Here is a 26,367-nt window from a genome sequence, read left to right on the forward strand (position 1 = left end):
CTATAACTGGCGTGGTGGATTTTAAAGAGGCATGACAATAGAAGGTACACCTTCTTTGAGAGTTGAAAATCAAGATTTAAGATGCTTATAGGGAGTTCTGCCAACAGTTCATATAGCCTTTTTTAAATTTTGGGGTCTCTTGTTTATGATGATCAGACCAGACCTTTTGGGGTCAGTTCTCCTTTTTGGATTTTTCCTGGTCCTCTTCTACCATCGGCTTATCACACTTGGCATCAAAGGGGGGGGCAATGGTACTCTATTTTCAAAGAATCTTATATATTGCTATCCTTTCCTTCAAGAATAGATGTCTTGATCTGTGGATAAAAAGGTAAAGGGTAAAGGGACCCCTGATCATTAGGTCCAGTCATGACCTACTCTGGGGTTGTGGTGATTATCTTGCTTTACTGGCCAAGGGAGCCGGCGTACAGCTTCCGGGTCATGTGGCCAGCATGACTAAGCCGCTTCTGGCAAACCAGAGCAGCGCACGGAAACGCCCTTTACCTTCCCGCCAGAGTGGTACCTATTTATCTACTTGCACTTTGACATGCTTTTGAACTGCTAGGTTGGCAGGAGCAGGGACCGAGCAATGGGAGCTCACCCTGTCGCGGGGATTCGAACCACCGACCTTCTGAACGGCAAGTCCTAGGCTCTGTGGTTTAACCCACAGTGCCACCCACGTCCCTTTGATCTGTGGATAAGTTTGGCCAAATTTTGATCTTGAAAGGTGATCATTGCTCGTACCGAGTAACCATCATAATGTAAATACTCTATAGAAACAATATCGTTTGGCTTTACTACTCCTGGCAACATATCATTCAGGTTGTTCAGGAAATGCATTATGTGATCTATCCATGAGAGGAAGCCCTTTATTGTAAACAGTAATCAGCGACTAGGACAAACTCTTGTTTGTCTCAGTCAGAATTCTTCCTGGGCACTTCACTTGGAGTTGAATTGTAGAGTCAGGCATGAATTGTCTGACACGTTCCATTGCCCATCCCTTTCCTTATCAAAACCCCCTGAAGTTTTAGGGCAATGCCTTGGTTGTACAAGACCTCCAAATCAGCTTTAACTGGGCAACATGAATTTGCCCAAATGTGATTGAATCCCACCTGAAAACAGCAACAGTCTTGAAGCACCCAAGGTCTCTAGACTTCACCTTGAGAATACCACTCCCAAGGAGCACAGATTTAACTGGTGGCAAATAAATAAGTAATTCTGAATGCTCTGCTGGTGTCTGTATGCCAAGTACCACCTGACCTCTATTTATGGATTCGCTGGAAATCACCTCTGAGCAGAAGAGCTAAAAAGCCAGTTGTATGGAATGAATTATGCCTGAAACCTGACAGCATTTCAGGGACTTGGAGCATTTCTTGACAGGTTAGCAAAGTTCATTTCTGAGACATGGCTGTCAAGAACCTCTGCCTGCCCGTTTCCCCCCTGACACCCACACTGAAAGAGGTGCAGGGATTCAGGGTGGGGAAGGGGGGGGGGAATGGAGAAGCAGGCTCTTTTATAAATAGCTCTGTTCCTGTTGTATGTGTAAATTCTGTGCTTTTCCTGCGAATGACATCATCCTCTTCCCCATGGCAACTTCCTACGAGGTCAAAATTACCAGGCAACATTTAGGAAATGCAATGCTCTCAAGCGAACGAGTTGATTCATGATTTAATTGAGAAATAAAACCGCGGGGGCTTGGGGTGTGGGAGGAGCCCTGGCAAAATGGGCTGCTGTCAGCTCTGGAAAGGTTGCTTCTATTATTGCAGCTTTTTAAAATTCATCTTTCCCCGATCTCTCAAACCCACTTCGTTTCTCCCCCCTCTCTTTTTAATAACTAACCTTGTCAAAATGAAGAAGTGGGTGGGCATTGGCAGGGCATCTGCGCTCACTCTGGTGAGCTGGAGAGAAGATGTACAGGTGACTAAGCAGAAGACTCAAGCATGAGTCACCCAGGAGTTATTTCTTTCGCTCCGCTTCCTGCACTTCTTCATCTCTTAAGTTTTGGACCGGCCGTTCATCCCCCCTTCAGACCCAGATGAGTGTGCTGTACTGTTCCACTCATAGAAATGCAGCACATGATTGCTAGCCCAGGTAAAAGTATTTCACGAGCAACGTTGCTTATGTCTGGCAGTGTCCTTCTCTTTGAATTTGCACTTCGTTCTTCATTACTTGAACTTATTATGAAGTGCTGATGTTTACAGAATTGTTATCTCAGTTTTGTCTAACTGCATGCTTAGCAGCAGACATTACAGTGGTACCTCTGGTTATGTACTTAATTCATTCTGGAGGTCCGTTCTTTACCTGAAACTGTTCTTAACCTGAAGCACCACTTTAGCTAATGGGGCCTCCTGCTGCCGCCGTGCCGCTGAAGCACGATTTCTGTTCTCATCCTGAAGCAAGGTTCTTAACCCGAGGTACTATTTCTGGGTTAGCGGAGTCTGTAACCTGAAGCGTATGCAACCTGAAGTGCATGTAACCCAAGGTACCACTGTACAATGTGCATAGGGCCTTATTTATATTTTCTTACTGCTCATGAGAATATGTACTTGTGGGCACACAGGTGAGGATATCAAATGGAAAACCCAGTTTTCCCTTCTGAATTTCTTCCAGAAAAGTACAAGGTGTCTGACAGATTGCTCAACTGTCTTTGTTGTAAATATACCTGGGGAGGAGGCCGGAAAAAGAGGAAATACTTCTTTGGCAGTTCTATTGGTTTTAACTTGAATGGGAGAGGAAATTATTCTGATGCAAGGCTTTTATTTTATTTTTTAGTTTCCTGTTTTACCTGGGGCCTTGCTGAGAACTTGGATCTTGTCGGAAGGCAATACCATGACAGAAATATTCTTAATTGAAATGTATCGCAGCATCAGCTGTGACTGTGTGATATGTGGCTGGCTTCTCAGACACCAAATAAGAAGCGCTATGTTTTGAAACTCTTCTTTCTCCTTTAGATTTGTTATCTGAATTTGAATTAGCTGTGTAAACACTATATATTTAAAGCACAATTGAAGCACATCCCCCAAAAAACAATTTTGCTAACAGTTGCTGAGGACTGTAACTCTGTGGAGGGTCAAGTACAGGGCCCAGAATTCCTTGAGGGAAAGAATGTGCTTCAAATGTACCTTAAAGGTACGCAGCCTCAGAGGTGCAGACTCCTCCTCGAGGTCATCTGCCAATCTAAAAATTGCAGGGCAGGCTTTGCCATGAAACACGTTGAAGGAGTTGCTTCAGGCAGGAGATTCCAAAGAGGGGTGTGACTTTTCCCCCCTGTCTCTAATCTCAAAATCTGCGTATGCCAGTCAAAGGAGCAGGGGAGGATTGCCACCAGACGCTTTCCTTCAGATACGGAAATGCTGAAGACAGCCTTGCTGAGGAGAACTGGTGTGAAAGAGCTATGTGACAGTTGACTGCTATCATCATCACCATATTTATTTAGTGACAATACAGATGTGACACGGGTCCCTGCCCAGGAGGATTTTGTCCCTTGCTAGATGGAAAAGTGCACAGGAGCATTTCGGGGTGATAAGGCTTCCTCTTATCTTGGGTCACAAGACACACGGGTTGTTTGCTCATGGCAGCAATCCCTTTGCAATGTTGTTGACGTTTGAAATTTGTTTGGCAGATGACCCTCTTGTTTCCAGTTTTGGAGACCTGGAGGAATTGTACTTATTGTTTCAACTCAGGGTGGTCTGCAAACCACCAGCTTTGCCCTGTCAAGATTCAGTTGTAAAAGTAGTAGTGGGTGCACAACGCGAACTGTCCCTTTCATCTTGCTTCCAGAATACCTGTTCAGGGTGAGAGGCTGGGAGGAGAAAGCAAAGATCCCAGGTGAGAAATGAGAGGGATTACTACCTTCTGTGGGTGGTAAGGGCTAAGAACTACCTTTAAGAGAGGACTCTGTATTCTAGTTGAACTTTCTGAAGCTTAAATTTTTTTTATTTACATCAGTTTTATATACAGTGGTACCTCGGGTTACATACGCTTCAGGTTACAGACTCCGCTAACCCAGAAATAATACCTTGGGTTAAGAATTTTGCTTCAGGATGAGAACAGAAATCGTGTGGCGGTGGCGCGACGGCAGTGGGAGGCCCCATTAGCTAAAGTGGTGCTTCAGGTTAAGAACAGTTTCAGGTTAAGAACGGACCTCCGGAACGAATTAAGTACGTAACCAGAGGTACCACTGTATCTTATTGTATCAAGAAAAGCTTTAATAAAAATCTTAACCTGGAATACAAGTTCTCTTTCAGGATCTAATCCAATCTTCTCTCTGCTGAGATTACAGGATTGGCTCAAAACTGGAATTGGGGGCGTGGACTTGCCTTCATTGGAGGTTTTTAAACAGAGGTTGGGTAACAAGCTGCCAGGGATTCTTCATTTGTGATCCTGCACAGTGGAGACTTGGACTAGATGACCCTTTGAGTCCCTTCCAACTCTTCAGTTCTCTGATTTGCCACAATATCATGCCTAAGTAAGATTTTTAAAAATTGCTTGTGAGGTGTGTCGGGTATGAGCCGCTCATCGCAGCAAACTCTGGCCTGGTTCTTTCCAAAAGCGTATAAGGAAGAGGCTTCCTTGTGAGTCCCGCTTTTTCAACACCTGCCTGGGCAAAGGGGGGCGTTTGGCATTTTCATATCTGCTCCTTCACAGCAGCTGGCAAGCTGGCACAAGGAGAGTGTCGGTGAGGAAGCAGCTGCGAGGAGGATGTATTTCTGTGCATGTGTAATGCTGAACCAGAATCTTTCTGAAGCTCAAGAGATGGAATTGTGGGGAATTTTTGCCTGAAGCGAGGGATGTCTCCCTCCTCCTGAGACAAGCAGCAGCCTGCAGTCAGAGATGGGCAGGGACTAAGCTGAATCTTCTGAAGAGCAGAAGCACACAGGGCAGGAGCCGATCTTCAAGGTAAGACCCCGGTTCCACTTCTAGTAAAGGACCAGGGTCCAGGTGAACTTCCCCTTCATGTAACAAGAGTATTTATGTAGAAGTGGTGGTGGGGGGGTTGGTGGTGGTGGGGTGTGCCTGGGAAAAGTGGAACCTGTCATGTTCCAGACCTGTCTGCGCTATTAGCTGCCGCTCCCTTCTCAGACTTAACAATTTAAATCAGCCAATGGGAGCCATCTTTTCAAACCTAAAACCACCAACAAGTGGAGGGAAGACTTTTAACCCTAGAAAGGCAGCCTTTAGCTATAGCCAAACCACAGCAGACAGGATCTGGTTGGTTTACATCCCTTATCCAAAGGGTCGGGGACTTTATTGAAGAATACTAAAAGCAGATAAGAATGGTTGAGCCTGAAATTCTGTAAGCTGAACACACCACCATAGGAGATCGAAGTGTTTGTGGGTGTTGGGGGAGGGAGCGGGGCTCTGCTTTTATTTATTTCTTTTTTTAAAAAGCTAATAATTTTAAGCTGCTATTGGGTCCCTTTTATGTACTTAAGATGTGGGCTTAAGATGGTCGTCCTTGAGAACTGGATAGCTCCTGTTCTTTTGCAGTTTGAACCCATATAATAGGAACAAGAGATTAAGAACCTCCAACAGAGCCAAACCAGTAGCCTAAACAAGCAGCTCTCTCTAGATTATTCAAGGTTACTGACAGCCATTATTTTGAGTTTAAGGGGTATAAACAATCTTGGTTTTTAATAATGGATTTTTTGAATGCTCTGCATATACTTGTCTGAGCAGAGGGGAGGGGAGGTGTTTTTTCTTTCTAAAAAGAAATTAATCAAAACAGCTTCAAATGATTTTTTAAAAGAGTAAAATACTGGGAATGGTTCCCAGAGCAATAGCCATGGTAGATTGTTGCAGCGAAGATAACAACGAACCCTGTGGCACCTTAAAGGCTAACAAATGTTATCATAGTGTAAGCTTTTGTGGACAAACTCTAGTCCATGAACACTTTTGCTGTAATAACATTTGTTAATCTTTGAGATGCCAGAAGACTCTTGATTTTTTTTTAAGAACTGGGAATAAGTTCCAGATTAATTCTTATTTCTGTATTGTTCTTCCATTAAACTTCTGTTTCTGCTAATACAGTATATTCACTGGCTGTTAGAACAGACATGCTCACTGGTCTGGGCAGAACAGATTATAGATATGTTCCATGCTGTTTCCCTCCCTCACTTTCATTTGCTTGATCCCTGCACATACTTTTGAGATGCTGGTGCTTAGAAATGTTTTCCATTTCTCTCTCTGACTAGTCTGCAAACTGTGTGTGCTCTCGTAAGTGAAATCTACTTAGATGTAGGGAAACTGGTCTGCTCAGTGCAGGTGCAGAGACACACAGTGGAAGTGTCTGGAATAATTCATATCCTGCCAGCGAGAGATCCTTCACCCATCAATTTAGGTTCTGTTCTCTGTGAATCTTTGGCTATGGTGACAGGCCACAGTACGTACTTGGTGGGCACAATACTTACCTCTCTGTTTTGGGATTGCCCTGCTTTGTAGGTTCATATGCAATATCTGAAAAGTCTGACAGTTTTAGTACTGAGAAGCCTTCCTCAACCTGGGGCCTTTTTATAGTGCATTCATGATGATCTAGGGTCAGGTCATGCACCTTTTTCCCTGCAAAGGTTTCAGGACGGACTGTGTGGTGTAGTGGTTAAGAGCAGTGGACTTGTAATCTGGGGAACTGGGTTCGCGTCTCCATTCTTCCACATGCAGCTGCTAGGCGACCTTGGGCTAGTCACACTTCTCTGAAGTCTCTCAGCCCAACTCACCTCACAGAGTGTTTGTTGTGGGGGAGGAAGGGAAAGGAGAATGTAAGCTGCTTTGAGACTCCTTCAGGTAGTGATAAAGCGGGATATCAAATCCACTGAACCTTCCCACTGAAAGCCTGTAACTTTTTATATCGCAATGTTCCAGGTTTCTTCTGTTTTGCTTTATAGCTCAAGAGTGCTGCTTCAGATGGCAATAATGCAGTCACATTGGCAGAGACCGACTTAGGGGAACGAGACCAGTTTGGGCGCACTGGGTGCAGAGCCTAAGGGGTGCTGGAGGGGGCGCCACAACTATGATGTGGAATGGAAGGCAAGAGGCGATAGGGGGCCACTGAATTTCAGCATTGCACAGGGCACCACTGAAATTTGAGACCCCAGGGTCCTCCACTGCGGAAGCATCTTTTGACATCCCTCTGTCTTGGGAGACAATGGGGAGATTATTGGGTTGTCTTTGTTTTTATTTTATTTTATAAATTCAGTGCTGGATTTATGTATAAGCTAAAAAATTTAAAGGAAGAAAAAACCCTGGATGTACATTTTAAAACTATAAGATAAAAAAACCAAATAAAATAAAACCTACATACAGCAACAGTGGCAAATGGCTTTAGATACCTATAAGGTCCATACATTACCATATATTCAACATAAAAAACCGCGACAATTTGTTGTTGACAAAGGACAGCTGAATATATAAAGGGCCCCATTACCTTCAGTAGCTTATGGCCTCATCAAACCTAAATCTGCCCCTGATTCGCCCTGTACCTGCAGGTCTCAGGGCAGTTCACAGAAAAGATCATAATATATAATATCAAAATAAGAACAATAACCCAATAACACCCCCTCCCTCAAAAGCCACATTTTAAAAGGGCATAGGATGTCAATCAGATCAACCAAAGGCCTGGTTAAAAAGGAGAGCATTCCACAGACGAGGAGCCACTGCAGAGAAGGCCAGTTCTCATGTTTCCACCCTCCAGACCTCTTGAGGAGGGGGCACACAAAGGAGGGCTTCAGAAGATGATCTCAGGGTCCGGGTAGGTTCATATGGAAAGAGGCGGTCCTTGAGGTGTTGCGGTCCTGATCCATATGTATTTTGTATTGTGATTGTATGTTGTGAACTGCCCTGTGATCTATGGGTATAGGGCAGTATCCAAATTTAGGAAGGGGAAGGGGAAGGGGAAGGGGAAGGGGAAGGGGAAGGGGAAGGGGAAGGGGAAGGGAAAGGGAAAGGGAAAGGGAAAGGGAAAGGGAAAGGGAAAGGGAAAGGGAAAGGGAAAGAAGATGTGGAGCACCTCTGGGCCTTCAGATGCTGTTGGACTCAGTAACACCTGGAATGTGAACAGCGCTGTGTAGAAGAGGGGATGTTGAAAGCTGGAGCTTTTCATGCATGGAAGAAAAATTAGCATCTGTTGAAATTTCTATTTTGGTTATAAACATTTGAGGTAGAGCAGCCCTCTGCGTCCTTCTCTGCAACTTGGCTGCCTCACTACAAAGGTCACAATTCTTTATTCCAGCCATTTCCATGCTTTCTCCTTTGGTTCACTTTGTGGACCTAGATTTTTGCTATCTAGGGAGAGCGGGATAATTAAGAGGAACAGTGTTAATGTTCCTTTGGGATGCAACAGCTTGACAGGCCAGGACCACATGCTCTTAATTAATATTGATTGCTGCTCTCTGCTAAAGATACTGGTGAAATCCAGGGAATTAGAGTGCAGGTTATTAAAGGCCATTTGTATCTGTGAGTAATTGTTAGTAACACCTCTTGAACCAGCCACAAATAAGACCTCTCAAGGGGATGTGTGAGAGACGGTTGCATAGATGTCACAAACAGCGTGAGAGGTAGATAGGGTGTGTGTGTGGATTACTTGGTGGAAAAATCAGAGAGTGAACTCTCATGGCACAAAGTTCAAATACAGTTCAAAGTGGAAGTGGCTGAATTTTGCGAAGACATTTCAGCTGGTCTCTGCTGATCTCCTTTCATTTCCTACTGAACCATTCAGTTTGCAGGCAGGGCTGTCACTGATGCTGCAGTGCTGTCATTATCAAACTGAAGAATCAGGATAATAACCAGGTGTCCAGGTAGATATTAAAGTAATTCCAAAGGTCTTTCTAGGACAATCTGCTGATTCCCAGTGTTGTGTTCTATCTCGGTTAGATTGGAAAGTCTGAGAATGGAGATGGGTTTATGGCGTGCTCCCTAACTCTGACTCTCTTGCTAAGGTAAAGGGACCCCTGACCATTAGGTCCAGTCATGACCGACTCTGGGGTTGCGGCACTCATCTCGCTTTATTGGCAGAGGGAGCCGGCGTACAGCTTCTGGGTCATGTGGCCAGCATGACTAAGCCGCTTCTGGCAAACCAGAGCAGCGCATGGAAACGCTGTTTATCTTCCCGCCGGAGCAGTACCTATTTATCTACTTGTACTTTGACCTGCTTTCGAACTGCTAGGTTGACAGGAGCAGGGACTGAGCAACGGGAGCTCACCCCATCGCGGGGATTCGAACCACCGAGCTTCTGATTGGCAAGTCCTAGGCTCTGTGGTTTAACCCACAGCGCCACCCACGTCTGACTCTCTTGCTAGGATAGAACTAATTTTAATGCAGCAACAAAGAAATGGTGGTCCTTCTGATGTTGCTGAGCTACATCCTGCAACATTCCTCCTGGCTCTTGGCTGTGCTGGCTGGGGCTGATGTGAATTGGAGAGGTCCAACAACATTTGGATGGTTCCCTGTCTCTATTTTAAACAATATTCAGTCATGCAGTAAGACCAAGTAGGATTTCCTGTTGAAGTTGCTCCCTGAGAATAGTGCCAATCTCCTCCCTCTGCCACTATCATTTAAATGTTGATTTTGAAATTATTATTATTATTATTATTATTATTATTATTATTATTATTATTTATTTTCATCCTCATCATCAATATACTGCCCTTCATCTGAAGACCACAGGGCAGTTTACAACATAAAAATACAAAATGAAAACACAAAATACATAACATAATTTTAAAAACCACCAATAAAACCCCACTATTATATGTTTGGTTCATTTTATAGCTTTTTATCCCTTGGTCTATTTCAGTAAAATCAAAAGCACCAAGAGAGGATGTTAATACTGTACTCCCTCCCCTGTTCCTCTGCCAGCCTCTTTGCTTACATTCCCCTTGTAGTAACGAGCAGGATTCTAGGTTGCTGTTGTTGTTTACACATGGCAGATGTGAGAGGAAAGTAGGTGGGGCAGAATAATCTCCGTAGTCTATCTGGAGGACATGCTCTGGGATGTCTCACCTGTAGCCTTCCAGATGTCGTTGGACTCTTAACTTCCATCATTCCTCACTACTGGCTATGTTGGCTGGAGCTGATGGGCACTGGAGTCCAGAGTATTTAGAGGTTCACAGGTCCGCCACCCCTGGTTTAAAATGCCAGGGATAAACTCTGTGGATGAAGATTTGGCAACCTTAAATCAAAGCAGGCATCTTCTAAGGATGTAGATCTAGAACAAAGCATCCTAAAAGAAAGTCTTATTTTGCTGAGAACCAGTTCAGACATTAGGTAAATTAGGTAAAGTGGGTGTCTTGTAGTTCTGCGGCAATTTGTGGAGAGATCAGGATCTCTCCCTTGGTGAGATCTGTGAGCTCTGGAGCTCTGCTTTGTTGCTTTTCTTATATCTAAACTGGCCATTAAGAAAGTGGTTGTTTTTCAGCACAGAATGCCAATAGCATGGCACAACTGATGGCAGCAGGCTTGGTTTAGCTGCCTGCTTCCTTCCTTGTGCCACCCAAGTGCCCACCGACTGTTGCTAAACTTGATGGCGTTTGCTAAGAGGCAGCCAACAACCAGAGGATTCCATTGATTTCATGGGACTAAGAAGGTACAGAGCTTGAAACTGTCCCTTTAGCATAGTTTCGAAGATTACTTGCAGATTCCCAGTTCCACTTCTTATATCTGCTAGAAGCTAGTAGTTGTACCACCTGCCCACGCCCTGCACATCTCACATTTACATACCCTCCAACATTTCTCTGATGAAAATAGGGACATTAATAATAATAATATTTTTACTATTTATACCCTGCCCATCTAACTAGTTTGCCCCAGCCACCTTGATCAACATTTGATGAGCGCCGCAACCCCAGTCAGTCACGACTGGACCTAATGGTCAGGGGTCCCTTCACCTTTACTTTTTTATCTCCATTTAAGTATCAGTTTTTGAATTGACATGAAGGGATGATAAAATTGTCCGTAGTGAATTGTTCTTCCAGATGTCAACCAGTGTTGGAAATGCATGTCCCAAGTCTTAAGGTTTGTTCGGAACCCTAGGAGACTCTGTTCATTAAGACTGGCTTTTGAAGCCAGAGAGTCTGAACCAACATGCTGGGGAGAGAAGAGCTCACATTTTCTGAGATTTTAAATTTGCGGCTTAATTGCAATTTTAATGGGATAGTTTTATGTTTGTTTTTTAATTTCATTTTATTTTTACTCACCCCGAGCCTTTGGGAATTAGTGATCTATATTATCAACTAAATATTTTGAGCAATTTTATTCCTCGAGGCTGCTATGGTGATTTTATTAAGGTTGAATTAGAGACAGAGGCCTCTGTGTTTTTATAAGTTAATAATGGCAGCTTGATTACTGTAGGCTCAGTAAGATTCCCCCAGAGATTCTGCCTCATTAAGTAGCATCTGTGTTGTCTTATTGACAGTCTTCTAGTATTCATTATGTCCCGTGAATGCTTTAAAAGAGACAGGTTCTTGCCTTGATTGCTCTCTTTTCAATTCAGAAAGTACAAATTCCATGTAATTTAATCTGTGCCCCACACTAAATTACAGCATATAGTGTTATGAATTAAGGTTGCTATTCAGTGATAGTCATACTTAGGGCAGGCTTAAGTGCATTGATTTCAGTAGGTCTACTCTAAATATGGCTTAGGTACATAGTACATTAACAGATTCAATATTACTACAATCTCTATTCACAGGCTTCCTTAACAATTCTAGATACACAGGGGGGAAAGCTCAAATGGGGAAATAGGCCCCTTTGTAGCAGATGTAATATTCTAAGGCAAAACGAAGTAAGTTCTTCACCCATGATGCGAACACATTCTAAGTTTTTATTCCCAGAGAGTGGTAGGGAACGTTTTATTCCATGTTGATGGCCTTTCAGCTGATTCCCTGGTGGCCCGCTGAAACCTGCTGAAACCCACTCCTAAACATGTTGCTCGGAAATTTAGAGCACTGAGATCAATAGGACTTGCTTCCACATCGTGTGTTGTGAAGATTAGGGTAGTCTAAAATGCAATGGTAATAAAGATAACTCATTCCTGACAACTAACGTGTCATCCAAAAATGATCTGCTATGCTAAGTTGGCAACTACTGGCTTCTGGAAACACTTCCTTTATTTTTTTAATTTTTCTCCTTTTGGGACACCACAGAGCCCCACGTCATCATGGCTTCTTGGGGGGCTCAGTGAACATCTCAATGCTATGATTGTCTAATGGTCAGCTTGACTGGCAACTTAGGGTACCAATATGGACTTGGGTATATGAGCCACCCGGACATAGGTACCAACTCCCTGGGGCCCTTGGTGCCCAAGCACCCACAAAACTCCCCATGAAGGGGCCAGGGCAATGCACGCTGCATGGCACCCACGGTACCGAGCACCCGCAGTAGCGGGGCCAAGCTGGCACTCCTGCACCCAGATATGTTCTTCAGGCACTTCTGACATTGTTGACTTTCAAAGTGAAATCTCAAGCCAATAATAACTGGAAGAAAATTGTTGATACTGGATTCAGTGGGAAATGGGATTACACAAATTGGAATGCTTCTGTGATGGGAGTTGTTCTCTGCTTATTCAACAACCTGCATGGCTTATTTATTTTAGCAACATGTTGAAAGAGAGTATAGAATTGGCCTTTGACCAAACTTGGACAATATTATCTACAGAAAACATTGCTCAAATGTTTGGATAGTTACTACTGTAATAGCTTCTGTCTCAACGCCTTGCCAAAAACAGGACACTAAATGCTTTATGTGCAGTCATTTTCTTGCAAGGTTTTCTAGTGTGGTTGGGTCCTTAAGCAATTTTGTCTTAAGTATTTTGCTCTTCTGTATATTGTCACATTCCTTCAGTGACAATCCTGAACGCTAAGATCTCTCACTGGCACCCACGTAAATGAAAGTCAGGTTTCCCCATGTCAAAGATGTGGAATGAGGATGCCTTTTGTTACCCCCCCAACCCCAACCCCCACAGTCAAGCATTTAGAGTGATGACAGAACATGTAGCCATTATTTTGATAGTGATCTCTATGACTATTGCAGTCCAGACAATAGATAATAATATGGAAGGCTGCTCTGTAAAGACAATAATACCAAAGATGGCACAGCCATTCTCTCTACTGTAAATTGACTTCTTGCAGCAATTTTGTGCTTACGTGTGCTCCTGGAAGCCTAATTTTTGAGGGTTACTTTAACTTACAGTGGCCTAACAAATCCAGGCCAGCTTGTTGAGTCCTTTCCGTGGCCCAGTTTTATGTGCATAACTACTACAAAGCACCAATTAAAAATTATACTTGCAGAACTGAATTAGTATTGGAAATCTGTATTTTTAATAAATGCATAAATAAAATGCAGTGCAACTTGAGCCTCATGCCTGGGTGCCTCTAGATAACCTGTTTATTTAAGCATTCATCCTGATTGGCTTGCAGAAAGCTTACATGGAGGTTAGATTAACACTGGTCTTTTTAAAGCGTCAATATCACCAGTATCATCAGCATCTTCCCAGCTCCATATGGCTCATGCTTCATGTTAGTGTACTAAGAGCCTGAATATTTGTGCCCTGAATAGTTTGTACAGAGGCAGATGGGCTCAAGTGACTTTCCCAAGGACACTTGGTAAAGAGCAGTGTCTGGAAAGAAGCCAAGCCCTGTACTTTCCTAAAAACAAGGCCGAAAAGCATGACTCTCTGTTTTCTTAAAAAGCTGGATGGAGTTAACTGAGCAGAGTGAATGTGCTGTTCTTGTGAGACCTTAGATCAATAGACAAGATACTATGTGTACCTTGAGGCGTTCTATCTGAGGTCTTTGGACCTAAGTGCTTTTGTGTGCAGTGTCCATTGTTTGCATTAGATCCTTGCAAATAAACCAAGCCCCTCTTATTTGCCGATGGCTTTGGATGACGTGAACTCTGAACTTTTATCTACTTCAGGCACATTTCCAGTATCTTCCGTGTACTTGGTTTGCTGGGGCTGGGGGGCTGGGTACATTTCTAGGAGCCTATACAGACTCTCAAGAGACTCTCAGAGCATTTAAACCAGATCGTGTGTTGTGTGGATTTGCAAGGCATTAATTATTATTCCTCCTCCTAATATATATTTATATCAGCAAGCAAGACTGCTTCTGCTTGGCAATAGCTAGGAAATTCAGGGCTGGTCTTGAAATTTGCAAGCCGGGTGACATGGTGAAGAAATGTCAAGATTCATTAGGGATAGCGAAGGCTCGAAGGCCCTGAGGCTCTGGGGATTGGGAGAGAGAAGAGCTAATGATCTCAGCAAAGTTTTAGTAGGTCAGTCAGCTAAGAAGGTCTGTGCACAGCAGTGCAGGGATTTTGGATCCTGAACTTACCTGCCATGCAGCAGGTGATGGGTGGGGAAAGAGTCTCTTTAGACGGCAATGTGAATGGCTTCAAAGTACAATAAGCCAGCCCTGTTGCCCTAGGGAGCCCTCCTGCTTATTCTGCTGTGTAGCGGGCTCCCAGAAATCTGCCCCCCAGCTCTCCCCAATGGCACCACCGGGTGTGCAACCACATCAGAGTACCCACTCACAAATCTCAGACACTCCAAGTCTCCCTTTTTTTCCAGGGACAGTCCTGGATTTACAGAAACCTTCCTGGTTTCTGATTTGAGCCCGGAATGCCCTGCTTTTCTTTAGGACATCCCTATTTTCATCGGAGAAATGTTGGAGGCGTTATCCAACCCCCGAGCCATCTGAAGACAGTCCTGTATAGGAAAGGTGTGGGTTTTTTTATTATAAAATGCTTAATGTTTTATTATGTTTTTATATGTGTTGGAAGCCGCCCAGGGTGGATGGGGCAACCTAGTCAGATGGCCAGGGTATAAATAGTAATTATTATTACAGTGGTAACTCAGGTTACAGACGCTCCAGGTTACAGACTCCGCTAACTCAGAAATAGTACCTCGGGTTAAGAACCTTGCTTCAGGATGAGAGCAGAAATCGCGCGGCGGCTGCAGGAAGCCCCATTAGCTAAAGTGGTACCTCAGGTTAAGAACAGTTTCAGGTTAAGAACAGACCTCCAGAACGAATTAAGTTCTTAATCAGAGGTACCACTGTATTATTATTATTATTATTATTATTATTATTATTATTATTATTGAATAGGCTGTCCCTATTTTCATCAGAGTAATGTGGGAGGGTATGAAATCTCAGCACCTTAGCCAGGGATTCTCAACCTGTCACTTTGGCTGCAAATCCTGATGTGGACACTCAAGTGGAAAACCCAGGCCCTGCAAACCCCAATGTCAGCATTATCCGGTTCGTTAAAATTCAAATCCGTGCCTTTGCAACGCGCTCCTATGTGCCTGCAGGGCCACGCCCCGAAGTCAAACTCCTCGCTAGGTGAACGGGAGCCATGCACAAACACGCCAGGCAGGCCTCCGCCCCCTTCTCCTCCACTCTTCTGCTCCCCTTCTGTCATTCTCTCCTAAGTTTTCTTTTGGAGCGTCAGCAAGGAACTCTGCGTGAACTTGAGTTCCTACTTTGCTCTCAGGTGGCAGCGGCAGCCCTGGAGTAAAGGAGCCTTCCTCCTGCTGGGGAACAGCACGACCAGGTTTGCTTATTTATGAGACTGACTTCTGATTGCTGCTCTCACATCCTATTTGCTGGCTGCTTACGGAGGACTGGATTTGTCAGTTTCAACTAACATCTTCGCTTTCCAGTTGCTTTGCTGCTGAGGATTAACTCTTCGTACGCAGAGCTGCATTCAAAAAAAAGAGATAAAAGAAAAAACAACAGAGTGCCAAGGAGGAATATGCTGAGCATTGATGTGCTTGTACGGTGAGGGCGGGGAGCAGTGTGCACGGCTTCTGCAGCTTCTCCCCCTTCAGGGATTATTCTTGGGTGGGTGGGGGGAAGAAAACTGAAAGCTGAACTCCTTTGGGAAGGCCTTTACTCCATCTTCACTCCTGTAACCCGGCAACAACCATCCACCAATCAGCTTTGCTCAATGGCAGAAGTAGAGTTTGCTAGCAGTCTTTTATTCCTTCTCCCTTGGAACAGTCCTCACCAGCATCATTCCTGATGCACCCTGATCTCCTTTCGCACCCTGTCATTTCCAGGACCTGTGGGAGGTGACCTGCAAGTATATCTGTTAACGCCGTTTACGGGGGTGGGGTGGGGATGTGGTGTCCGTCTGGTGGGTGGGGTAGGATTGGGGGTGGGGGCCGACTCTGTAAACTGTCAGAATACGTGGAAGGAAAATTGCATGGATGAAACGGACAAGGAGAGGGGAAGGGGTTAAAAGATGCCCCAACTGATGCTTCTGAAATCAGTCAGCATGCAAGAAACGTGTCTGCCTGCTGCCTCTATGTATGCAAGACATAATCATCTGTCTTCCCAGGACCTTCTGCCTGGGGGGGGGGGGGGACACCCAACACCCACCTATTTCAAATTTACTAAGAAAGCCCCTGCCTATATGCCTGGCATACACTTGCCGTATCTCCTGGAATCGTGCACAATCCAGATTTAATTTTAAACTATCAAGGAAAATTGACAAAACGTGGTTGAAACTCTTTTGTATGATTTTAGAGGAGATGGCAACCCACATCTCCCGTGATCCAAAGGTAATTGCCACATGTTGTGGTGTCTGTGTGTATATAATTACTTGTCCCACATGAGAATTGTTTGGTAACATTTGCTGACTGCTGTGTATTCTTCTTTGCCAGGGTATTAAGGATTTAGCCTGATTTGAGGCCGAACAGAGAAGAGACAGCGGACTGTTCACCTGGTGAGTGAAAACATCTAAATGTCATGGAGCTGGGAAAGTTGAGCAGGATAAGGAGACAGGCGTTTAAAACGTAGGACCTATTTTGTGTGTGCTGTGTACCTCTCGCTGCCATACACATAAGATAAAGTCTGATGCAAAGGATCAGAGAGGTGTGTGTGTGTTTTGGGGGGAAAGGTTGTCCATAGGAGTTGGCCCAAGACATTTTGCTGAATACCAATTGCTGGAAATCGCATGTAGGCAGAGCACTGTTATGTTCATGCCCGGTTTGCAGGTCTCACACAGGCATCTGGTTGGCCACTGTGAGAACAGGATGCTGGCCTAGATGGGCCATTGGCCTGATCCAGCAGCTTCTGCTTATGTTCTTATGATAGCATCCTCCACTGTACATTGCAGGCTAGCATGAGTGGTGAGATCTTTCCTTCAGCACCTTGCTGCCACTCTCCACCTCCTAATGGAAAGGCCAGCACTGTGTAAAGCTGGCGAAACAAAAGCTCCACTGTTCTGCAAACACGTCAATGGACCTCGGAGGGCAGTTGAACTACCAAGAGGGCTGATCTTAACACCTAAGAGGGTCTGTTGGGAAGGAAGCGGTCTTTCAGATATTTGGGGCCTAGGTCATTTAGGGCTTCATAAATCTATGTGAACACTTTGAATTGGGCCTGGAAATGAAGTGCTGACCAGCGCAGGTGTGTTAACACAGGGGTTATACACATTCAAAATGGAACCCCCAACCAGTAATCTGGCTGCTGCATTTTGGACCAGCTGAAGTTTCTGAGCTGTCTTCCAGGGCAGCCCCATGTATAGCACATTGCAATAATCTAGTCTGGAAGCTATCCAAGCATGGAGTACAGTGGCCAAGTCATCTCTATTCAAAAGAAGGCCATAGTTGGCAAACCAGGTATAGCTGGAGATAGGCACTCCAAGCCCACCAGAGTCTCCTGTGACAATGTTGGACCCAGGGGTAACCCCGCCCTAAGCATTTAGTGAGAGGCATGTACATAATGGCCTCCGTTAAAAGATATTGTGTTTCAGGTGATTTGCGATGACATGAAAGCTCGCTCTGTGTGTACTGTTTCATTGATGATAGCCGTTTCACCCATGGAAATTATCATTTGCAGTCATTAAGTGATGAAATTTTATGTGCAAATGCTAAATTGGTACATTGTATGTGTAGGAGATTGGCAATCATTAGCAATGGCTAGTTGTAAAATATAGTGTAAGTCATATTGGCAAACAGTTTGCTGGATTACAACATCTGTACCAGTTCAAGGCTTCTCTGCATTCTGCTTCTGTGTGTTGCCCATTCTAACTACACGCAACATGTGAGATCTGTAATTTGTTCTGCCAATATTTAAGAGCAGCCATGGGCCTCTCCAAAACTGATAGGAGCAGTTATACTTGCCATCAGTCCTGTGGAACTGAGGGAAACTGTGGGGCTAAAGCTTTGGGGGAAAGAGCCATGGCTCAGGGGTACAGCACATGGTGTTGTATGCAAAAAGTCACAGGTTCAAACCCAGGAACGTCCCCTGCCTAGAGGTCTTAGTTGACCATAGGCTTAGCATGATTAACAGTGTGATGCAGCAGAAAGAAAGCTAATGCTATTTTAGGCTGCGTAAACATAAGTGTTGTGTCCAGATCAATGGAAGTAGTAGTACCACTCTATTCTGCCTTGGTCACACCTGGAGTACCGAGTCCAGTTCTGGGCATCACAATTTAAGAAGGATGTTAGAAGAGGGAATTAGGGATGTCTAGCCTGGAGAACAGGAGACTGAGAGGTGATATGATAGCCATCTTCAAAATCTGAAGGGCTGTCACATGGAAGATGGAGCAAGCTTGCTTTCTACTGTTCTAGAGGGTAGGACCTGAACCAATGGATTCAACGAAAGCAGATTCTGACTAAACTTTAGCAAGAACTTTCTGATGGTAAAAGCTGCTGGACAGCTAGACTCCTTCACTGGAAGATTTAGCAGTGATTTCTGCATTTCAAGGAGCAGAACTGGATGAACCATGGGTTCCATTCCAACTCTGCAATTCTTTCCAAAGCAAACAGTTATTCCTTAAAGTTCCAACTTGGCTCTATTCCAAGGCAAACTGAGGTGAGCTTGGGAGAGGTTGCCCATCCCTAGATCACAGCAAGGCCACATTCAGAGAGGTCACTTTCAGAATATTCCAATCATTTCATTTGTCCACACCCTAAGATTTTATCTACAGAAACACACAGGCTCACTAAATGGAATTTGCCATTCATATTATTAAGAGCCAACATACCCCCTAGCCATCAGATGCCATTCATTTAAAAATGAGAAAAGAACAAAACAACAACAATGCAGTTTAGGCTTTCATTTATATTTTATTTTTTTACCCTTTTAGCCCTCTTGGTATAATTTTTCACAAGACACTGCACTCTTGCAGTTTCTTTCTCATCTGTCCCCAAATACACCCAGCAATATAGCAAATAGTTTTTCTTTCTCACTCACTCTCTGTCTCCCTCTTAAGCTTGTTTCTAATGGAATGGTAATCTGTGTCCACAAAAGGATTTAGAGCATTCCATCATCAGTTTGCAGTGCCATTGGCATCTTTAAAATGCCAGGAGCAGAGCGTCGTTATTGGGGAGAAAGCCATAAAATGCAACATACGAACAAAAAGTGACTGTACATTGTGACGGAGGTGGCTGAAAGAATTTTTCCCCCAGTAAGGAGGCAAAAGAAATGTACAACATTCTGGCTCTTCAATGGAGTAAGGCAGAGATGGGGTACCTGCAGTCCTGCGGATCATAATATCCAGCCATTGGTTGGGGCGATAGGAACTGTAGTTCAGGAACATCTCTGGAGGGCTACAAGGTCCCCCAGCTCTGGACTAAGGAATTCAGTTATCCCAGCTGCCTCCACATGTACTTTGGAACCTCCCTTCGAATGCCAAACCATGGCTTCCATCTTCCCTGCCTCCCCACCTCCCAATCTTAGATTGCAAGGTAAAATCTGATTTACATTATTACACCCCTTTGGGAAAGGGCCCATCATTTTTGCTTGTCTGCCAGGTGCTACAAATATCTGTGTTTAGGTATAAATAATGATAATACCAAATGGTTTCTGTGAGTCTGCAAGGCTGGGTATAGTGTAATATACAGTGGTACCTCGGGTTAAGAACTTAATTCGTTCTGGAGGTCCGTTCTTAACGTGAAACTGTTCTTAACCTGAGGTACCACTTTAGCTAATGACACCTCCTGTTGCTGCCACCGCACGATTTTTGTTCTCATCCTGAAGCAAAGTTCTTTTCTGGGTTAGCGGAGTCTGTAACCTGAAGCATCTGTAACCCGAGGTACCAATGTATTGGGTGTACAAATACAGGTGTACAGGAGAATTTCTGTTTAGCAGCTCTGGCCTGCATAGTAATACAATAACATTCATCAGCCTTCTAATGAGATGTTGGTCTTAATAGCTGGAAATCTGGAGCATCTCTATAGCTATGAGGATCAAGGGAAATATCTGAAATCATTTCTGCTGAATAATTAGCAACCAGAGGAAAGTAATCTCTCCAGTAATGAGTAGAAGGGTCCTTTTTTCATTTGGCACAAGTCTTAAGTTTTCTTCTGTTCCCCCTCAATATATACCCCACTAAGGAACAAAAGTGCACATGACTTAAATTTGACTTTGCATCTAACATGTGAGGTTCTGTTGTTGTTTTTTAAAAAAGCAAACTGTATTCATTGGGGAGAGCTGGAAATTAATGAGAGCAAGGCTGGCACAGAGAGGAAATGTAACCCTTTCTTCCTCTGCAGCAGTCGAGGAAAATCCCACGTATGATGCTTGTATTTGCTTTGAGGGCAAACACTGCATTGGTGGCAGCGTGGGATTTCCTCCCAACACAAATACTAGTTTGAGAGGATAGTTCATCCTCCAGGAACACAAAAGGGGAAGAAGGGTTAAATTCCCTCTCCACAGCTGCTGGGATCTAATTAGTTATCAGCTCCCCTCTCTCAGCTGATGCCCCACCCCACACTTGCGGGGTGGGAGATGCATTTAACCTCACCTCATATCTAGCTTGTTCCTAATTCTTCACACCTGCTGCCTTCAGATTGGTGATATTACTATGCTTGTTCTTCGGCCTATAACAAAGAAATTAGAACAAAGAATTAAAAGTATTGTCAAAAGAAGAAATGATAAACAACAACAACAACAACAATTACCTCCAGTTCCTTTTTGTTATAGTAGTAAAACAAAAGGAAGGAATGCCAGTACTCATATCTGGGTCAAAAAATCTGTGGGTGCCAGCACAAAATGGCTGCCATGGGCAGTTGTAGGGCAGGAGGTGAAAGCAGAGAGGTCACAAAAAAGCCACTGGTTACTGCACCTATGGCTTTAGAGATCAACATAGGCAAAGAAAGGGGGAGATCCCTGCCCCATAGAACTTACAAACAAAATTTCAGTAGCAGGAAAGACAGCAGAAGGAGGGGAAGGAGAAAAAAAGAGAGAGGAAAAGTTAATAAGCCTGGGGAGGGGAGAAACTAGGACTCTGATGCACGTTCAGTCTGTGCAAGCATTTCAGTTTGCCAGATGGAACAATCCGCCCCTCTCTTCTGGCATCCAGCTCTGGGGTTTTCCTGACACCCCGCCCCCCCCCCCCAGCCAAATTTTTTGGGGGGTGCGGCGGCGGGGGAGGCAGAGAAAGACCCCTTACGCAAGCAGAATCCCTAATGAAGCTGATGGGCTCCATTAGGTGAACCCCACTCAGGGGCGTTATCTGATGATCGCCCTGCTCAGAGTAGACCCATTGAAATGAACGAAGCTGTTAGTCACGCCCATTCTTTTCCACGGGTCTGCTCTCACACAGCTCACGAATGCACCGTGCGGCCAGGAGGCTATCGCAAACGTGACGCTGGATCCCCGCTATTAACATGCACAGCGAGCCCTTGCCAAGAGCGAATAGTTGGGCATCTTTTCTGGCAGGCTGGCCATTTCCCGGACCACATACTCCCAGCCCCCGACCCTTTCCTTCTCCCTCTCCCCACTCCCCACTCCTCTCTCCCTGACGGTTCCTGACCCCCTTTTTTTCCTCCCCTCTTGCCTCGCCCCTCCTTCCCAGCTGGTCCCTCCTCCCTCTTGCTCCGAATCTGCCGGCTGTGCTTTTCCTCGCAGTCACTGGGAGATGTGACAGCCTTTGGGATTGTATTATCTATGAAAAAGCTATATCCGGAGTTGAAAAAATCTTGACGTGGCTCCCGGGCAGCAGGGATGGATCGTGGAGAGAATCTCAGTCTCGAGCGCCTTTTCCTTTATGGCAGGGACTGATTATTTCCGCTGGTGGCTGTTCTCTCAGTACAGATGTGAGCACTAAACAGGGGGGGGGGGGGAGATAGGTCGGGGGGGGGGCAGCAGAGACTAAAGACTAGCATGTTACTGAAATGTCAGTGTCTTGGAAGTACAGGCTGTATGTCAAAAAGGGACCTTCTCTAATTGCTTAAGCCTCAGGTATGCATTTTACATTTACTTACCAGGTCCAAATCCAGTTGTGAATTAAAATTGCTCTTGTGGGTTCTTTCTCTACCAGCTCAAAAAGTGTTTGATTTAGGCTTTTTGTATAATTTTTTTTTATATTAAAAGGGGGTGGAGAAATGCAAATATGCTCCAGGATTGCTGGAAGCAGAACTGTAATGCACGAGAACAGTGTGGCTTCAGCAAAATGCAAAATGTGAGCAGGTTATTAAAACTGAAACAGGAGGATTTCTCTCTCTCTCTTTAAAATCAGTTTTTGTGCATGGTGGGTCTCTCCCCCTCCCAGCAATCTTGCTAGTCTGACCTTTTAAACCATGTCCACCTGTCTGGTATGAGGGTGTGGTCTAAGATAGCTGGTGGAAATAAAACACAAATGCTGCTAGGAAACCCGAGGTGTTATGAATGCAAAATTGGATGCAGTTTTCATCATCCTCACTACTTGTGAGCAAATATGTGTCTGCTATTGAAGATGCCCATGTGTCTCTCTGAGCCAGGTGTAACTGCCTTCCTTGGGTGTTTTTTTGGGTGTAATTGTGGTTGGATTCTGGCAGTCTTTGTGGGTGTGGGCTTGAGAGCTGGCCAAGAGTTCCAGACCACAACTGCAGTGTAAAAGTGTTTAGTCCATAACTCAAGAAGACTTTGAGTCATAGAAGAACACAGTTGCTAATAGCTGCTCACCACAGCCATGGTTCCTTCGTTCTTTTCCTTTCAAAGCATCCAAAATTACTCAAGCATGTTTTTTTGGGGGGGGGGGTGGGGGGTGGAAGGAAGAAAGAAATGGTCCAGGATCCAAAGAACCTTAAAATTAGCTGAAGGAAACCTGGAGGGATATTAGCATGTTGGTCACTGGTTGATCTTTTGTCTTGAGAATGAAGGAAGTTTCAAATGCATATTTTGAATGAAGCATGGCAGCAAGTTGGAGGAAAAGTTATTGAAATTCACTAGGCTGCTGCAGATGGATGAGCCAAATGTAAGATAAGAACATCAGAAGAGCCTTGCTGGATCAGACCAGTGGCCCATCTGGGCCAGCATTCTGCTCTCACAGTGGCCAAGCAGATGCCTATGGAGAGCTGCTGCCAACCCGTGTTGAAAATACTAAGCTAAATGGGTCAATGGTCTAGGCTCAGTATAAGGCAACTTCCTGTGTTCTGGCCATAGTGACCATTAGATTCTAGCAATGGTCACTATTGCTGGAATCCAGAGCCATTGAGATTGCAATGTTATACCCACTTACCAGGGAGTAAGGCTCTTTCGACTCATTGGACTTCTGAGTAAATATGCATGGGGTAGTGCTGTTAGTCTCATGTCTGTGGGCTGCCTTGAATGTGTCACGCAAAAGACATTTGCAAGCTGTTGGGAAATCATAACGTGGCAAAAAGGCTGACTGTGACTTGACTACATGTCACACAATTTCCCACGCTAAGGTGGCATTAGTGTGGTTCATTTCACCTTCTGCGCACAGGCCCTTGGTATGGGAGTGGCTCCAAGGGAAAAACCAGTGAGGAGAAAAAGGAAGAGCAGAGTTTAAAGTAGCAAGATCACAAAATTACTGAGTCTGTTAATTATGTTGTTTGTTGTTCTTCTTTTGTGCTGAGGTGGGGCTTTCTGTTGGATGTTGAAGGGCACATTTGGTTGGCTTACCACTCTGCTTTCAATGCCCAAGGTAATAGGAGGTGGTGGTTTTGTGTGTGTGTTTTTGTTTTTTACAATTATGGCTATATTGAAAATAGCTTGGGGGACCACAGCTGACTGGACTTTGGGGACAATGGTGTTGATGACAATGTTTTAGATGACATTACTTCCTACATCAGACTATTTGTCAAGATAATGATAGGTATTACTCATACTCTCTTGACAGCTGAGACACTTGTTTAATATCAAGGGCACAACTTCCTGAACTCTTCTTATGACTCCTGGCTAACTCACTTTCATTTAGTAGCTCATTTGTATTGATGGAAGCTTCATGATGCCTTGGCATCTTTCTGTTGCTACCAGCAACATTGCTAGGCATATATCATTCTTAGACATAGGAGTGGGCACTCATTTTTTTGTTTAAAGCGTCGACACTATAAGCTTAGCCTTCAATCTTTCCTGCCCACAATGAACCAGTTGCCAGCTTTAGTCCAGTAGAAGCTGTTGACAGTAGTCAAAGGTACTCTTTTGGAACAATCTCTACCTCACGGGTTGCCTCACTAACTGGGAGTATATCTGAGGGAACTACAGTGACACCCCTGCTGATGGGAGTAATAAGTAAGCAGTGAGCATATCCAAAATGCATATTGCTATTTATACCAAAATTGTCCTCTGTTTGTTGTCATGAAGCACCAAATTCAGGCAGTTATTTGAAAGGAGAAGTGTTAACAGAAGAATGAGTGACAGATACTCTCCATCTCTCGAGAAGGGCAGTTAAGAGACAGTTGGGGAGAGAGAGAGAGAGAGAGAGAGAGAGAGAGAGAGGAGCTGTTGAGTGGGAACAGAAAAAGAGAGAGAGGACTGCTTCAAAGGCTGGTAGTCAGAACAGCTTTTCGAGGGGGGAGTCAGCGTGTTAGGCTAAACAGAACCATTGTTCCTTGTTTTGTACTTGTTCTTCTGGGTGTTATTTTCTATAAATAAATATGTTTAATCGCTTTACATTTCTGAATGTCTTTTGGTTTGGGGGAATATAGGGTAGCATATCTCACCCCATGCAATGGCTTTGGCTTATATAGTGAATTGTATAAAAGAACAATCTTCCCGCGGTGTATCTGAAGAAGTGTGCATCCACACAAAAGCTCATACCAACTTAGTTGGTCTCTAAGGTGCTACTGGAAGGAATTTTTTTATTTTGTTGTGGTGTAGCAGTTAGAGTACTGGATCCGGGAGACCAGAGTTAAAATCCTGACTCATGCATGAAGCCCATAGGATAACTTTGGGTCTGTCACTATCTCTCGGCCTAACCTGCCTCAGAGGGTGATTGTGCAGATAAAATAGAGAGAAAGAGAAGTATTTATGTCACTTTGAGCTCCTGGGAGAAAAAGTGAGGTATGAATGTAATCATGAATAAAACTAGAGCTTAACTCAATAGGTGGAGGCAGCTGTGTATTTGGGGGGGGGGGGACTTAAGGGGAAGTCTAGACTTGGTGGACAGGTAGGAGCCAGGGCCTTTTAAGGAACCCCTGGGACATCACACCATTTTTGTTTGTATTTTGCAGAGAGCTAAATAATAGACAGGAATCTCTGGGGAACTTTGGAGAAGTGGAAGCATGAGTGACCTATAGCAAAAAGGAAGAAGCCAAAAGTGTTATGAACTGCCCTCTGCTTGACCATTCCAACTGGTCATTAGAAGAATTAATAACTAAGAATTGGTACCTACGTTTGCTTATATCCTCCTCCCTCCATCTTCCTTTTATGTTGTATCTTTTAGATTGCAAACCTGAGGACAGGGACTGTCTTATTATTGATCTTTGTAAATTGTTGTTGTTGTTATTATTTTATTTTATTGACTTATATACCGCCCTATACTTGGAGGTCTCAGGGCAGTTAACTACTCTGGGAGCCGTTTTTCAACAGAAGAACAGGGCGTATGTTCTTGTGTGTATATCTATGTGTGTATATCTATGTGTACAGTATGGTACCACAATGTACTGCTTTATAGGGGGACAATGTAAAGTAGGATAACCCAGCACTGTGTCTGGACACTCTGAAATCTAGATGAATGCAAACCTGTGCAGGTGTGTGTCATTGTGTAGGTTTGATATACATTGGACAGGTACATAGATGAGCTAGAATTTATCAACCAGTTTGCTGATCAGAGTGGCCAGCTCATCTCACACACTGTTTGCTAGTTCAGCAGTTTTCCTTTTAAGGTAATCTGGTAAAGGCTCGGTTTGCATGTGACTGAGTGGTTATATGGTTTGGCTAAGTGTAAATGTGTGGATTTCTAGAGAGATTGTGGCTCTTGTGCTTCTCCCCCTGTAAAGCACCGTGGTACAGCTTGTGGACTACCTTGGTTACAGCTGGCAGAAGCAGATTTAGGGTAGCGTGGTTGGTTCGGTCGCACTGGGAGAATGGAGCCCGGGAGGCAGGTGTGTGTATCTGAATGTTGGTGTCACACAGGGGGCTGCTGAAATTTTAGACCCCACGGTCTGCCACTGCAGCTGGAGCAAGAGAAAGCCAGAAA

At 44.3% G+C, this 26,367-nt stretch overlaps 1 protein-coding gene and 1 long non-coding RNA gene across 15 annotated transcripts in view; one reads left to right on the forward strand and one right to left on the reverse strand.

Annotated features, from left to right (window-relative positions):
* Nucleotides 1-1,479: 1,479 nt before the first annotated feature.
* On the reverse strand, nucleotides 1,480-24,581 carry LOC310847735. Of its 5 annotated transcripts, XR_014565977.1 has the most exons (4): nucleotides 23,759-24,581; nucleotides 20,746-20,821; nucleotides 9,991-10,137; nucleotides 1,480-3,799 (listed from the first exon to the last, which is right to left on the reverse strand). It is a non-coding gene; the product is annotated as an uncharacterized lncRNA (long non-coding RNA). The 5 variants fall into 5 exon arrangements; XR_014565978.1 differs by lacking the exon at nucleotides 1,480-3,799 and having other exon boundaries at nucleotides 9,667-10,137; nucleotides 24,501-24,581; XR_014565979.1 differs by lacking the exon at nucleotides 1,480-3,799 and having other exon boundaries at nucleotides 9,667-10,137.
* The window catches only part of LOC310847078 (serine/threonine-protein kinase PAK 6-like), a 45,541-nt gene continuing 23,734 nt past the window's right edge, over nucleotides 4,561-26,367 (forward strand). Inside the window, exons 1-2 of one of the 10 annotated variants that reach the window (XM_083744541.1) lie at nucleotides 4,561-4,896; nucleotides 16,655-16,716. Coding sequence is in view for 1 of the 10 variants with exons in the window: in XM_083744539.1 (XP_083600665.1) it covers nucleotides 21,991-22,039 (49 nt within the window). In the remaining 9 variants the exon portion in view is untranslated. Of the gene's footprint in view, nucleotides 4,897-15,604; nucleotides 15,768-16,654; nucleotides 16,717-21,854; nucleotides 22,185-24,636; nucleotides 24,717-24,760; nucleotides 25,007-25,399; nucleotides 25,553-26,367 lie in introns of those variants that run through there. The other 9 variants (XM_083744546.1, XM_083744544.1, XM_083744543.1 and 6 more) reach the window with 9 other exon arrangements.

Source organism: Podarcis gaigeae (assembly GCF_964106915.1).
Source record: "Podarcis gaigeae genome assembly, chromosome: 1".
NCBI lineage: Eukaryota > Metazoa > Chordata > Lepidosauria > Squamata > Lacertidae > Podarcis > Podarcis gaigeae.